Source organism: Hypanus sabinus, chromosome 19 (assembly GCF_030144855.1).
Source record: "Hypanus sabinus isolate sHypSab1 chromosome 19, sHypSab1.hap1, whole genome shotgun sequence".
NCBI lineage: Eukaryota > Metazoa > Chordata > Chondrichthyes > Myliobatiformes > Dasyatidae > Hypanus > Hypanus sabinus.
Genome location: NC_082724.1, coordinates 70,702,071 through 70,718,818, shown reverse-complemented (window position 1 = coordinate 70,718,818; position 16,748 = coordinate 70,702,071). Strand labels below are relative to the sequence as shown.

Genomic DNA, 16,748 nt, shown 5'->3' with positions numbered 1-16,748 from the left:
TGATTTTTGTACAAACCTCCAGCAACCAGTGTTTTGATTTTGCAGAATCACTCAGTCATGATTTTGTACTTACATTTATGATGGATTAGAGAATTATTTTACAATAGCAATGAATACACTCATTGAATTTGATGCCTGGATCTGCACACCTGTTTCTGGAGTAGAAAATCTGTTCCAGTCACACTAACACCACAAATTCCTCAAAGCTCAATCTCCAAATGTTTGCAGCCTGGAAGAATCAGATAGGAGCTTGCACCTGCAACTTCCCACACATTGTAAGTGTCTGATTTCAATCATACCATTAGGAGTACTTACAAACAAGACACAGAGTAATGAAGGATTAATTGAGCTAATTCCTTTTAGTTGTTGTAGGAGAAACAGAAGTTTCTTGGTGATATTTCTTTTTATTTTTTTAAATTGAGAAATGGCATGGAATAAGCCCTTCGAGCTGCGCAGCCCAGCAACCCGTGAGTTAATCCAAGCCTAATCATGGGACAATTAACAATGACCAATTACCTACAAGTTGGTACACCTTGAACTATGGGAGGAAATGGAGTACCCAGAGGAACCCCATGGGTATGGGGTGAATGTAGAAACTACTTACAGGCAGTGGGGGGAATTGAACCTGGGTCACTGATACTAGAAAGCATTATGCTAACCACTACAATCCCAGGTCACCCCTATGTACGAAAACATGAAAAAAGGTTAAAAAGAAGAACAATTGAAGCTGCCTTAGTTAACATATCACATCCAGACAAGTGTGTTGTAGATCCTACAGGCATATTCCAAAGGCATGTTGGTTGTGAGGTTATTTGTTGGCGGGTGACAGAGCAGTTAAACTGGAGTTGATAAGCATATGAAAGACAATTAGTCACAAGGAAATAACTCAGGCAATGGGATAAATGACTGCTTCGAAAAGCTAACACAGACTCCAAGGACAAAATGGTCTCCGTCATCCCAATAAGAAATTTCAGTGATTCTGTTTGGCTCTCTTGTATTGTGTACCTAATCCATTACAAACTTAGGTATAAACTCCTTAGGCAAGCATTGAGTTATCCTAAAATTCAAAATATTCCAACTGTTTGAAATCTGACAAAAAAAATCAGGACATATTGGAAATACTGAACAAATCAGGCAGCATCAGTGGAAGAGAAGAACGAATTTTTCAAAGTGATGGCCTTGTATCAGTTTCGATGAAAGGTCATCAAACTGGAAGAGATGCACACCACTAATGTATGCATACATTCACTTTAGTACTTCATACATACATACAGACATACCTCTACAATTATAGTCTCATTAATATCACATCTATTCTTCTGTAATTGGAGGACCTGAGTTGTTCCCAACAATATTCCATTTCTTGTCTCGTTGTGAAAGTCATTTAACTGTACATTATTAACAAAAATCTGGAAAACATATTACATTTTCTGTCAGTAATAATGAAAGAACAGTTTTCAATGTAAACTACTGACTTTGCTACACCATAGTAATTATAATTGTAACAGTAACCAGAGAAACTCGAATTAGGCAAAGTCAGTGTGGTTTTCTGAAAGTGAAATAATGTCTATCCAAGATATTACAGATTTTTGAAACGTATCATGTGCTGAAAGGTGATCAATGTATTTACACTACTTTGATTTTCCCTGAAGGTATTTTATAATACGCCACACAAAGGTATAACGGAAAATGGAAGCTCACAGTGTAGCAAATAATATTTTGGTGTGGATAGTGGGGAGCTGGCTAATAGGATATCAACAGTATATATAAATGTGATTTTTAGTTGGGAAGACACAATGAAGGCCTGAGCTTATGCAATTACTTGGATGAAAGCACCAAAGGCACGATTGGTAAACTTACTGGTGGCACGGAGATGGCTAGGAAAGTAAATTCTGAGAAGACATAAGGCAACCGTGAAAGGATGTGGTTAAGAGAACGAGCAAAGCTGTTCAGAGGAGTGAGAGAGAACTTGATTGAAACATACAAGATAGTGAAAAGGTCTTGACAACGAATATTCCTCTTGAGGAGAATCTTGAAGTAGAGGTCACAGTTAATGATAAGAGAGTCACCCATCTAAGACAAGTGAGGCTTTGGAAATCTCTTCCTCAGATATGCATGCAACCCTGCCTTAATAACAGTCAAAGTAGTGAACAATTACTGTGGGTGGTCAGCAATGTGAAGTTAAGGTCTCAGTCTGAAAATCACAATATGAGTTGCCAGATCAGGCTTGAGAGGCCTACGGCCCAGTTATGATCCTCAGATGTTCTCACACTGGGTCGTTATAAACGTTGGTCACTTCCAAATTGGGCAGATTCAGAACAAATTTTACAGCTAAAATTAGAGCAAGTAATAAGGCCTCAGATTATCAATAGAAGCAGAATGTTATCGACCACAATTAGCATCCTCAATATGGCGTCGCTCTCAGTCTAACAATACCAATACCACATCAAACCGACAAGGTGTGTACTCGGTCACGACAGAACAACATAAGGTGCCACGCTAGTGAAGCCACAGCACAGTAATACATGCATGCTAAACAAAGGAAGCAGGAATAAAGCTGAATGATTCCAAGACTAATGGATCAAATCAGAATTCTAAACTTGCCATATCAAATTGTGAATGGGTGTATACAAAAAAAAAATGGAGGGAATGGAGAATACCCTCAGCTCAGTAGATCAATACAGGAAGCAAGGCTGCATCACTTGCAAGTATGCTCAACCAGGTATCCATCTCACTCTCCTCCTGAGGTCGACAATATTTCGAAAGTCAATCTTAGAACAACTTGTTTCACAAGGTACAAAAAAAAGTTGAGGGCACAGGTCAAAGTGGATAGTTTGAGACCTGTAGCATTGAAGGCATGCTCCAGAACTCCAATCAGTAATTCTGGCACAGATCGAATGATGCTATCCTCCTGACCAAAGAAAATGGGACTGGCTTACCCTCAATCATCAGTAAAGTATTGTAATGATGTTGCATTACATAATGATGTTACGTTCCAAATAGCCCACTCACCAATGCTCAGTTCAGCATCTGCCAAAATCATTCAGCTCAGTCGTCTTGCAACCTTGGTCAGGTAAGAACCACAGTTAAGTTTCACAGATAAGTAAAAGTGGCTAAACTTGACATCAACGCAGCATTTGACCAACTTATGTCAAGGAGCCATAATAAAACTGGAAGTCAGGAGAAAAATTTCTCAGTGGTGAAAGTCACATCCGATACAAAGGTAGGTGTCTGCGAGTGTTCGAGGCTAATCACCCTAACCCTAATAATGCTACTGAAATTTCCAAAAGTAACATCTTAGGATCAATCATCTTTAGCTGCATCATCCAAGGATTTCCATCCATCACAATGTCAGCAGTGAGGGTGCTGGCTAATAGTTGTATAGGATTCAGTTCTTTTTCAGCTCCTCAATTCAAGGCTAAAGGTCAAGCATCAAGATTTGGACATTTCTCAGACACGGGCTGATCACCATGGCTCCAGAACTTGTACCATGTCAGTTCACTCCACTTCGGTTATAAAGCTGTCATATTTTCAACAATATTTATGAAAATCCCAGACAGGCCTAAACACATACAATCCAGTATAGTTCATTTCCTGCTTATTTAGAGTGCAGACAATAACTAGCATTAACCAGGGAGATCCAGCTACATCCCATGACCATCATTTCATTACGATTGCCAAACCCTTCACTACCAAAATCCCGGTAGGGAATTGCAGGGAGGAATTTTTGGGACAAGGGATGGAAGAGAAATTCACTATTAACCAGAAACTAACCAGCACTACAATTACTGTAGTTCAAGGCAGGGAGTTTATATCCACTGGTGAATGACTCACACCCTAATTCTCTTAAACGTCTCCCCAATCTAGAAAAAGTTAAAATGAGAATATGACAGTGCAACTCCAAATACATTAAAGAAGCTTAACAACATCCAAGGCAAAACAATCCATTTGATTACTTAAATATTCTGGGAATACACAATGCTCCCTCTAGGATGCTTTCAAGAAGGAGCTAGATAGGTATCTTATGGATAGGGGAATCAAGGGATATGGGGACAAGGCAGGAACTGGGTATTGATAGTAGATGATCAGCCATGATCTCAAAATGGCGGTGCAGGCTCAAAGGGCCGAATGGTCTACTTCTGCACCTATTGTCTATTGTCTAAGTACATGTGTGCACACACATCTTTTGCTACTAGCACACAAAGGAATTTAAACTGCACACAAAAGTTGGCACCCTCTACCTCACTGGCATGTTAAATATATTTCACAGTCATATACAACACTTCCTTTTCTGGTTTTTGATGTGGACGGTGTTGACAACGTGGATCTTGCAATGATTTGTCTGCAGATTTTAAAACTTACTTATTTTATACTGTTTTTATTGAAGAAATTATTGATTTACTATGTTGAATTCTGAAGAAGCAAGGGGTGTGAAGCACAAAAGAACTGCTCGATCATTTAAAGTGGAATGGGTTAATGAAACAGGAAACTGTTACACTGAAAGCTCATGAGGTCAGGAGCGTGCAGCCACGACAAATCTTTATCAAGTCAAGTCACTTTTATTGTCATTTCGACCATAACTGCTGGTACAGTACAAAGTAAAAATGAGACAATGTTTTTCAGGACCATGGTGTTACATGACACAGTACAAAAACTAGACTGAACTACGTAAAAAAAACAACACAGAGAAAGCTGCACTACACTACAAACCTACACAGGACTGCATAAAGTGCATAAAAACAGTGCAGGCATTACAATAAATAATAAACAGGACAGTAGGGCAAGGTGTCAGTCCAGGCTTCAGGTATTGAGGAGTCTGATAGCTTGGAGGAAGAAACTGTTACATAGTCTGGTCGTGAGAGCCCAAATGCTTCGGAGCCTTTTCCCAGATGGCAGGAGGGAGAAGAGATTGCAAGAGAGGTGCATGAGGTTATTCATAATGCTGTTTGCTTTGTGGATGCAGAGTGTAGTTTAAATGTCCGTAATGGTGGGAAAAAGGACCCCGATGATCTTCTCAGCTGACCTCACTATCCGCTGCAGGGTCTTGCAATCTGAGATGGTGCAATTTCCGAACCAGGCAGTGATGCAGCTGCTCAGGATGCTCTCAATACAACCCCTGTAGAATGTGATGAGGATGGGGGGTGGGAGATGGACTTTCCTCAGCCTTCGCAGAAAGTAGAGACGCTGCTGGGCTTTCTTTGCTATGGAGCTGGTGTTGAGGGACCAGGTGAGATTCTCCACCAAGTGAACACCAAGAAATTTGGTGCTCTTTACGATCTTTACCAAGGAGCTGTCAATGTTCAGCCATCGATTGTTCTTTATGTACAATAAAGAACCTGACATTACCTTTGTGTATTGCCACATGGCAAAAGTTGCTGGAGAACTTGTAAGTAGAAAGAAGTGGAGTGGTATTTGCAAACTTGACTTTTCAAAGTGCTATTTAGCAAGCAAATCAATGCAGATGGTATGCAAAAGCTCCAGCAAGAAAACCTTTCATCATACACTACAGGCCTGCTACATATGTTCTGTGAGTATGCAGATAAACAAGAGTGAAGATGATTAAATCCAGAGGAGATCAAAGTTCTTATTGACAGTGTTTTGCTAGCTGGTAAAATGAATACTTCTATAAAGTTCAGGGAAGCCTACACTGGAGTTCGTCCTGCACTTTTCCTACGCTACTTCGATGACTGCATTGGTGCTGCTTCCTGCACCCATGCGAAGGTCGTTGACTTCATCCATTTTCCCTCAAACTTCCAACCTGCCTTCATTTCCAACACCTCCCTTCTCTTCCTTGATCTCACTGTCTCTATCTCTGTAGACAGCATATCTATTGATGTTTATTACAAGACTATGGACTCTCACAGCTCTCTGGGCTATACCTCTTCTCTCCCAATTCCTTCAACTCCACCGCATCTGTTCTCAGGATGAGGCTTTTCATTCCTGAATGAAGGAGATGTCCTCATTTTTCAAAGAAATGAGCTTCCCTTCACCCACCATCAATGCTCTGCTCACCCGCATCTCTTCCATTTCACACACATCTGCTTTTACCCCATCCTCCCGCCACATTACCAAGGATAGGGTTTCTCTTGTCCTCACCTACCACCCTACCAGCCCCCGCATCCAGCACATAATTCTTCAGAACTTCTGCCATCTCCAACGGGATCCCACCACCAAGCAACTTTCCCTCTCCCCCACCTTCTGCTTTCTGCAGGAATGGCTCCCTACATGACCCCCTTGTCCAGTCGTCCCTCTGTACTAATCCCCCCCCCCCCCGGCACTTATCCTTGAGAGCAGAACAAGCGCTACACTTATCCTTGCTCCTCCTCCCTCACCATCATTCAGGGCCCTAAACAGTCCTTTCAGGTGATGTGACACGTCACCTGTGAGTCTATTGGAGTCATATACTGTGTCCGGTTTATCGGTAAGACCCGATGTAGATCGGGAGACTGCTTCACTGAGCACCTACACTCTGTCTGTCAGAAAAAGTGGGATTTCCGAGTGGCCACCCATTTTAATTCCACTTCCCATTCCCATTCTGATATGTCAATCCATGGCCTCCTCTACAGTTGTAATGAGGCCACACTCAGGTTGGAGGAACAACACCTTATATTCTGTCAGGGTAATCTTATGCTAATGCCACCCCCCCCCCCCCCGCGCCCTTCACCATTTCCCATCCCTCTTTCCCTCTCTCAGCTTGCCTGCTCACTCATTGCCTTCCCCTGGTGTTCCTTCCTACCTCCCTTTCTTTCTTCCATGGCCTTCTGTCCTCTCCTATCGGACACCCACTTCTCCAGCCCTGTATCTCTTTCACCAGTCAACTTCCCAGCTCCTTACTTCACCCCTCCCCCTCACAGTTTCACCTATCACCTTGTGTTTCTCTCTCCCCTCCCCCAATTTTTTTCTCCAGTGCTGTCAAAGGGTCTCGGCCCGAAATGTTAACTGTACTTTTCTCAATAGATACTGCCTGGCCTGCTGAGTTCTTCCAGCATTTTGTGTGTGTTGCTTATAAAGTTCAGTATGCACAGGTTGTTATCATTATGCAAAAAATTGCACAGCACAAGATTTTTGAACACAATGGTCATTACAAATTAGAGGGACCATTGGTGACACACCGTTCTACAATGTGCATCACCTAACAATGGCACTGGAGCATCTTGCCAAGGCAACGACATTTCCCACTGAATTAACTTATGCCATCTAAAACAGCAGCATCACAGAGCACAAGTTTCCCTTCACATCAGAATTCATCTGGGCATAGAACTACATTGTACCTTCATAGTGGCTGACTCACAAACCTGAAAGCTTGCAACGCCACCAGATGGAATGCTGTAGACCAAGGAGACAGCTCACCACTATCTACTCAAGAATAGTTATGACAAAGATGCCTTCTAACTCTGAATTTCTCTTTTAATAACTCTTGACAACTGCGCTCGATTAATTTTATTATGCAGATTAGCAGCCTACACTGGTAAAGCAAATTGCCACAGAAATCTAATTATTCAACAAGAAGCCTCTAAATGATTGCCTCTGGATGGGTATTAAGTGGTAGCTTTGTTGTCAGTGTACACTTCAGGAATGGGGAAAAGAAAACTTCAAACATCATCAGCGTCAAATGCTTTAAAGCAGTTCAGCAGCTAATAATCTCCAGAACAACCATAACACAACTGACTATTTCAAATGTTATTCCTAAATCCTCATCTGTACATAAGGGAGGTGATTGAACACATCTACTCAACCACAGAAAGTCTCCTGAGAAAGCAGCTGCAAGGATAAGATCAACCTCCTCTACGTTAAAGAACAGCTGCCTTCTCTTTTGGGACTTTAATAGCTGTGAATCAAATAAAAAAAATACGAATGCAAGGGGCTCAAAAATGCATGTATGGCCTCAACAGGAAACATCAATTAACCTAATCTCAGACCCAATGAGAACAGTTACAAGAGAAAAAATTTCCAGTGCGTATCACATCATCAAGATATGCATTATTGGCATTAAGAACTGAACTCTGTTAGAAGGTATTCACAGCCAAAGTATAAATAGGTTACAAAGGCATTAAATCTTAATGACTTTGTTTTAAGGAAAATACATAGACTGAGTTTGTATCTATATGGGCTCATTTTATAATTAGTTGAGTGTTAACACATCTTTACCAACTTCCAAAATGCCTCCAATTTCTAAAGCCTGTTACACAGGCGCAGCACTGAGGTATGCTTGGCTGTTGACAGCTGAATAAGTCAAACTCAGATGATTTTTTAAGTATTCCTGGTCGTCCTCTGTTTTGACTTCGTGATAAGTTGTAGAGAGTGAAACATGTTGACAGAGTTGCAGCCACAAGCAGAAAGTGACATGCTGCAGACGGCTTTAGTCTACACAGTAGCATGAGGGGATCCCACCTTTGGAAAAGGATAATTAAGTTAAGTGCACTGAAGAGAGCAAGGTCAGAGAATGAGAACCACCAACACCGGTTACTGTTCAAGGGACCAAGCTTGCCCCTGGACCTCCCACAGCCTCGAGGAGTTTCAAAGCAACAGTTGGAAGCAAAGGTTACAACATTAAGATAACTGGCAGGAGATCCAGAGAGTGTTGTGGGATGAGCAGGATTTTTGGATGCAACAAATTTAGTCAGGGATACATAAATTAAAATGATGCTGGAAAATATTCAACAGTGACTTTTAAAATGAAAAATGAAGGAGGAAGAGAGATAACGAGAGAGGTTAAGACACACAGATCAGGAGCTTGATCAGAGTTTGGCATTCAGTAGCAGGATAAAATAAAAATAAGGCAGGGGCAAGCGGAGCGGCCATTGTTGGAGCAGGACAGTTTTAGAGAGGGAAGTCTTCTGGCTTTGGATTGGGTGATAACAAGCGAGGGCTATGTAAGTATCTGGTAAGCTTTTCCTTGCTCATTCTTCATCTGTAAGTGTATAGTTGGGGCAGTAAGAACGGCTCCAGGGGCTGTGTGTTGTTCTTTGTGTGAGATGTGGGAATTCTGAGAAACCTCCAGTCTCCCGGATCACCACATCTGCATCAGGTGCACCAAGGGGCAGCTCCTGATAGCACGTACTAAAGCTGCAACTCGATGACTTCTGGCTCATACGGGAATCTGAGGAGATGATAGATAGGAGCTATAGGGAGGTAGTCACCCCTAGTTTGCAGGAGGCAGGTGAATGGGTAACTCAGGAGAAGGAAAGGAAATAGGCAGCCAGTACAGAGTACCCCTGCGGCCATTCCCTTCAAAAACAAGTATACCATTTTGGATACTGTTGGGGGGGGGGGGAAATGACCTACTGGAGAGGTCACAGTGACTGGGTCTCTGGCACTGAGGCTGGCGCTGTGGCTTAGAAGGGAAGGGGACAGAGGAGGAATGCAGCGGTGATGAGAGATTCCATAGTTAGGAGAGTTTATGAATGTGATAGAGAGAACCAGATGGTATGTTATCTCCCAGGTGCCAGGGTCAGGGACATCTCGGATCAGATCCACAGCATTCTAAAGGGGGAGGGGGAGCTGCCAGATGCATTGGTACTAATGACATAGAAAGGAAAAGAGAAAAGGTACTAAGAGAGAATTGAGAGAGGTAGAAAGCTGAAAAGCAGAATGTCCACAGTAACAATCTCTGGATTGCTGCCTGTGTCACATGCCAGTAAGGGCAAGAATCACATGATGAATGCATGGCTGAGGAATTGGTGCAAGGGGCAGTGATTCAGATTATAGATCACTGGGATCTCTTCTGGGGAAGGTATGACCTGTACAAAAGGGACAGGCTACTCCTAAATTTGAGTGGGACCAATATCCATGTGTGCAGGTTTGCTAGAGCTGTTGGGAGGGTTTAAATTAATATGGCAAGGGATGGAACCAGAGGGACAGGGCTGAGGACAGGGATGCTGGCTTACAAACAGAGGTAGTGTATAGTTTGACTGTTAGGAAGGACAGGCAGATGATAGGGCAACATTGCAGTCAGTGGGATGGGTTGCAGTATAAAAGGAAGACAAAACTGAAAAGGGTGACAAATATAGGAATGAAAGTGTTAAGTTTAAATGCACGCTAAAAACAGAATAAAGTAAATGGCCTTGTAGCACAGTTAGAGATTGGAAGGTATGATGTTGTATCACAGATTCATGGCTGCAAGTTGATTGTAGTTGGGAGCCAAGGATACACAAACAATCGAAAGAACAGGGAGGTAAGCAGAGAGGAAGAGTAGCTCTGCTGGGAAAAAAATGAAATAAAATCTTTAGAAAGAGGTGACAAAAGATTGGAAGAATCATTGTAGATAGTTAAGAAACTGCATGTGTAAGAAGACCCTGTTGGGAGCTACTTACAGGCCTCCAAACAGTAGCCAGGATGTGGTCTACAAATTACAGCAGGAGATAGAAAAAGCATGTCAAAAAATGGGAATTTACATATGCATATGGATTGGGAAAATCAAGTAGACACTGGATCTCAAGAGGGAGAACTTGTGGAATGCCTCCAAGACGGCTTTTTGGAGCAGCTTGTCGTTGGGCCCTCTAGGGGATCACCTATACTCGATGGGTGTTGGGTAATGAACCGGATATGATTAGGGAGATTCAGATAATGGAACCCTTATGAAACACTGATCATAATATGATAGAATTCACCATGCAATTTGAGAGTGAGAAGCTGAAGTCAGATATATCAGTATTACAGTTGAGTTAGGGGAACTAAAGAGGCATGAGAGAGGAGCTGACCATATTTGATTGGAAGGGGACGATAGCAGGGATGATGGTAGAGCAGCAATGGCTAGAGTTTCTGGGAGCAATTCCGAAGGTGCAAGATAGATAGTATTCTGAAGGTGAAATGACATAATCATGGCTGACAAGGGAAGTCAAAACCAACATAAAAGCAAAAGTGAAGGCATATAATACAGCCAAAATGAGTGGGAAGTAAGAGGATTTGGAAATTTTAAAAAACCAACAGAAGGCAACTGAAAAAACAGAAAGGGAGAAACAGATGAAATATAAAGGTGCACTAGCCAGTAACATCAAAAATTATACTAAAAGATTTTTCAGGAGAGCCCTGCTGGCAGCCGATGGGGTAACATCTTTTTGAATTTGCTCCTACCTTATCTATCTTTTTGTTTCCTACCAGTTTCTTGAAACATTATAAATCTTAATATTGCTCTATTACATCTTTGAGGAAGACTAAAGCCTCTGCAAAAGAAACAGAAGATGATTCTCCAACCACTTTGGAATCAATTGGAGATTTCCTTAAAAAACAGAACTTTCTGAGGAATTTCAACATCTTAATGTTAAGCTGGACACTAGTCAACAAACTCCAATCAAACATGAAAAAGTGAATTAAGGAGAATAAAGAAACTTTGTCGATACTGGAAGTGGACTTAGAAGACATGAGTAAGCTCTGCAAAAAATTATCTAATGAAAAATTAACAAAGAAGATTACCAACTGGAAAGCAGAAGCAGACGGAAAAATCTACGTATTCTGGGTCTTGAAGAATCAATTGAAGGTGCCCACCCCACGGAATCCTTTGCAAGTTTTCTGAAGCAGCTATTCCCTGATTTATTGCAGTCCATCCCTAAGCTGGACCGCGCCCACCGGCCACTGGCCCCCCAAACCAAAGTTGGGAAAGCGTCCTAGATTGGTTATTTTATATTTTCACAAATTTCATACAAAGGAGCTTTTAATCCATCATATCTGTCGAGTCAGAATAATCGATTACAATGGGACGATGATTAGATTCGTGTAAGATTATACACCGGAGAATATGGCTGAACGTGCTAAGTACAAAGAGGTCATGTCACTGCTTTATAAGAAAGGGTCTAAGCCCTCCCTTTGCTTCCCCGCATGTCTTCGAATCGTTCTGAAAAAATGGTGAGCGGAAATGGCTGGGATCAGTTGAACTCGCACAGAAGTTTTTGAAAGCAGAAGATTAATTGTGATATATCTCTTACAAGAGCAATTATCTTTTTAATGTTGGATCGAATAAGGTTTTAATAAACCTACATTTTGAGTTTATATCTTGCTTTTTGATATTTTCTTTGTTATGTTTTACTACTTCATTTTTTTTTAGGGTTTTCTATATATTTTTTTTGAAATTGTTAAAATGAATCCTGTTATGTTTTGGATTTTTGATCTAGGTTTTCTTTCTGCTTTGTCTTGGAGCATGATAACTTTGGGTGATTGGAGTTTTGTCAGCAGGATTTCTTTGGGAGGGCTGTCTTTAGGGTTTAGCATGCCAACTGTTCTTTGGCTGGCTTTTGGGCTTTGGGAGGGGGAGGGGGTGGGGTCTCATTTTTCTTTTTTCTCTGGAAGCTGGGTTGGGCTATCATCCAAATTTTCTGTTTGAGTACCTTATTTTATGGTTCATTCTCTGGTTCTAATAATTTATGATCAGATCTCTTAACTCTTCTGTTATTTTTCTACAAGAAATGCATATACATAGCTATGATAATGCACGCCTTTTTAATCGGTGGAGGGGTCTACAATTTCATTCTTCATTCAGAGCAAAATTTGAGGGGTCTTGATTTTTATAGATAATATAATTTCTTTTATTCAACATTCAGATTCAAATTCAGTTTTATTGTCATTTAGAAATCACAAATGCAATGCAGTTAAAAATGAGACAACTTTCCTCCAGAATGATATCACAAAAGCACATGACAAAACAGACCGCACCAGAAAACCCACATAACATTTGGCAATCCCCAGTCCAGAATCCGGAGAGGTTGCTGCATATTAATATCACGCGTCCTCAAAGTTGTCTCTGACCCTAATGGGTGACTTGTCATAGCGTCAGGGAAACTAGATAACGAATTAATTGTATTTGCTAATGGGTATGCTCCCAATGTGGATGACCCAGGATTTTTTGAGCGTTGCTTTTCATTCCTGCAAGATTTGAGTTTGTGTTCTTTAGTGAAGGGAGGAGATTTTAATTGTTGTCTAGACCCAGTATTAGATCGTTCTTCTCTTAAATCAGCAAAACCTAATAAATCAGCTTTATTTATTCAATTCTTTCTAAGGAAGTGTGATATTGTTGATATCTAGAGTTTTTTGCACCCAGCAGAAAGGGAGTATTCATTCTTCTCTCATGTCCATCATTCCTATACTAGGATTGATTTTTTTTATTGATAGTCAAATGATTTCATTAGTTTAATCCACTGAATATAAAGAAATAGCTCTATCCGACCATTCTCCTGTATTTCTATCTTTAAAGCCTCCTGGTTTCACTCATATGAACAGACCCCAGGATTTTAATTTAACTTTGTTATCTGATAAGGACCTTTTAAAATTCCTGGAGAATGTAATTACTCTTTTTTTTTGAAGAAAATGCATTGGAAGAGACTTCTAGTCTTATCATTTGGGACATTTACAAGGCATATATTAGAGGACAAATTATATCCTATACTGTACATATTAAGAAAAAAGCTAATAAAGAGAGAACTGATATAGCTAATCAATTAAAACAATTAGACCAGAAATGTGCTTTGGCATCAGACCTTGAACTATAGAAAAGACGTATTGAAATTAAAACTAAATATGATCTTCTTACAACGTATCCAATTGAAAGACAACTTTTAAAAGATAGAAGCCAATTCTACATACATGGAGAAAAAACTGGTAAACTATTGGCTAATCAATTGAATACCTCTATAGCTAAATGGCAAATTAAAGAAATTTGCAAAACTAATGGTGATATGACAACTGACTATTTTGAAATAAATTATACTTTTAGAGAATTTTATTTTAACTTTTATTGTTCTGATTCTGTTAAATACTGCAATGAACAACTTTTTAGATCAATTAAATATTGTTGTTAATCGAAAGCAGTTGGATCAACCTATTTCTCAGGAGGAAATCACTGAGGCTATATGTTCATTGCATTCTGGAAAATCTCCAGGACCTGACAGATTCTCCGGAGAATTTTATAAGGCCTTTTCTTCATTGCTTATACCTTATTTATGTTCTACCCTTACTGATTCCTTCAAGGTGGGTATGTTGCCACAGTCTTTTTATGAAGCTTCCATTTCTCTTATTCTTAAAAAGAATAAAAATCCCTCTGAATGCTCTTCATACAGACCAATCTCCTTACTCAATGTTGATGCTAAGATCCTATCTAAAGTTTTGGCCTGTAGACTCAAAAATATTATACCTTCTATAATATCTGATGATCATACAGGATTTATTAAAAATTGAAATGTTATGCATTTTCCATCTAAGGAAATATTGGAATGTGTGATTTCTTTGGATGCGGAGAAGGCCTTTCATCAAGTTGAATGGAATGACCTGTTTAAAGCATTAGAAAAGTTTAATTTTGGGCCCAATTTTATTCATTGGATTAAATTACTTTACCTATCCCCCTCTGCTCGGGCCCTTACTAATTTTCAGATTTCTAAACCAATTAAACTCCAATGTGGAACCAGTCAAGGATGTCCATTGAGTCCTTTGCTTTTTGATTTGGTATTAGAACTTTTAGCAATTGCCTTTCGGGAGTCTAAAGGTATCACCGGTATCTTAATTCCTTAAGTCTCACAAAGTCTCGCTTTATCTAATGTTACAACTTCTTTAACCTCTATGTTTCGTTTACTGACTAATTTTAGTCAGTTTTCAGGATATAAATTGAACTTACATAAGAATGAATTGTTTCCTTTAAACAATTTGATACTAACCAATATTAACCTTCCTTTTAAAATTGTAAGAAAACAATTTACATATTTGGGTGTAACTATCACTAAGAATTATAAAGATCTATTCAAAGAAAATCTTCTAACTTTAATGTGAAAAATTATGTGAAAAAGACGCTTTCTAATTGGTTGCCTCTCTCTTTATCACTGATTGGTCAAATCAATTCTATTAAAATTATTATTTTATCTAAATTTAGATATCTTTTTCAAGCTGTACCTGCTTTTATTTCTAAATCATTTTTTGATTCTTTAGATTTAATTTTTTCTTCCTATATATGGAAGAACAGAAAACCCTGATTAAATAAAGCCCACCTTCAAAAAATTAAAAAGAATAGAGGCCTTGCTCTACCCAATCTTAGGTTATATTACTGGGCAATTAACATATGAAATCTTAAGTTCTGGTTATATTATATTAATCATGAGGATGGGTCTTTTTGGAAGCCAACTCTGTTACAAAATTTTCTATTATTCCTCTTCTTGGATCCTCCCTTCCTTTATCTTTAAATAAATTAACTGACAGTTTGGTGGTTAAACACACTTTGAGGATCTGGCTACAATTTAGAAAATATTTCGGTTTATTGAGATTTTCCCTTTCTAGTCCTATTTTTTCTAATTTTTTTAAACCATCTACGACCGATCTGTTTTTTAGAGAATGGGTATTTTTAGAGATTAGGTATTAACGATTTCAGGATCTGTTTGTTGGAGCGAATCTTTCTTCTGTTGAGCAGCTTTCAGTGAAATATAACCTATCAAATATGCACTTTTTTCAATATCTACAGAATAGAGATTCTTTAAGATCTAAACTACATATATTTCCTACCAGCCCAGATAAGAACATAATAGATGTAATTTTTAATTTGAAAGCTTTTGATAATGGCTCAACGTCTTATATTTATGGTCTGTTGTTGGGATTGAGAATGGCTCCTTTGACAAAATTTAGAAAAGATGGGGAAAAGGATTTACAGACTTCATTATCTGATGAGACCTGGAGGACTATTTTCAAACTGGTTAATTCTCATCATGTGCTCGTCATTCCATCCTACAAATTAAAGTGGTATATAGGGCTCATATGTCTAAAGGCAAGCACTTTTGTTTTTTTGCAGATGTATCTCTTTATTGTGACAGATGTAATAATGGAGAGGCTTCATTAATTCATATGTTTTGGTCATGTTTGAGTCTTGAAAAATATTGGAAAGATGTATTCCAATCTTTTACTGTACTTTATAAAGCTAATTTTAAGCCCAATACTTTGACTACCTGATTTGGTATTGTTGAGGAAAGAGCTATGATTTTGGAGCCTTCTCATTTGCGGGTACTGGCTTTTATTTCTCTTATGGCTAAGAGGGTGATCTTGCTTAAATGGAAGAAGGTTGCCCCCCCCCCACACATGCTCAATGGTTATGTGATGTTATGTCATGTTTAAATTTAGAGAAGATTCATTGTTTGATTTCTGATTCTAACCAAGATTTTCAAATGCTATGGGGACCCTTTCTGAACTACTTTAAAAAACTTTGAATTGTTATTGTTATTAAAATTGAGATCTGGGCCATTATTATAAAACACTACATGGGAAAGTACTCTTTTTTTCTCTTGTTTTTTTTTACCAACCAGCTTTGTCTCGGTAATGGGTAGAGTTTTTTTAGTAATATAATTAACCATATTATTATTGTATTTCATAATTCAATTTATTTTATTTAATTGATCATCAATATGGGATACTGTGATTGTATCAGTGTGATTTATTTATAGTGCATTTTGTGCTATCTTATTTTGACTTTTAATAAGTATCCTCATGAATTCTGTATTTGTGTATATGAAATTTAATAAAAATATTAGAAAAATAAAAGATTTTTCAGATGTAGAAAGAATAAAAGGGAGCTAAGAGTAGATATCAGACCACTGGAAAATGATGGTAGAGAGACAGTAACGTGGGACAAGGAAATGGTGGAAGAACTGAATAAGTACTCCATTAGTTCTCCATTAGTCTTCACTATGGAGAACAGTAGGAGTATGCTAGAAGTTCAACAGCGTCAAGGGGTAGAAGTGAGTGCAGTTGCTATTACTATGGAGCAGGTGCTTGAGAAGCTGATAGATCTG

At 39.1% G+C, this 16,748-nt stretch overlaps 1 protein-coding gene across 2 annotated transcripts in view; it reads right to left on the bottom strand.

Annotated features, from left to right (window-relative positions):
- The window catches only part of stab1 (stabilin 1), a 323,963-nt gene that overhangs the window by 107,505 nt on the left and 199,710 nt on the right, over positions 1–16,748 (bottom strand). For both annotated transcript variants that reach the window (XM_059944646.1, XM_059944645.1), the window contains exon 35: positions 1,281–1,409. In XM_059944646.1, coding sequence (XP_059800629.1) covers positions 1,281–1,409 — 129 coding nt within the window. The remainder of the gene's footprint in view (positions 1–1,280; positions 1,410–16,748) is intronic.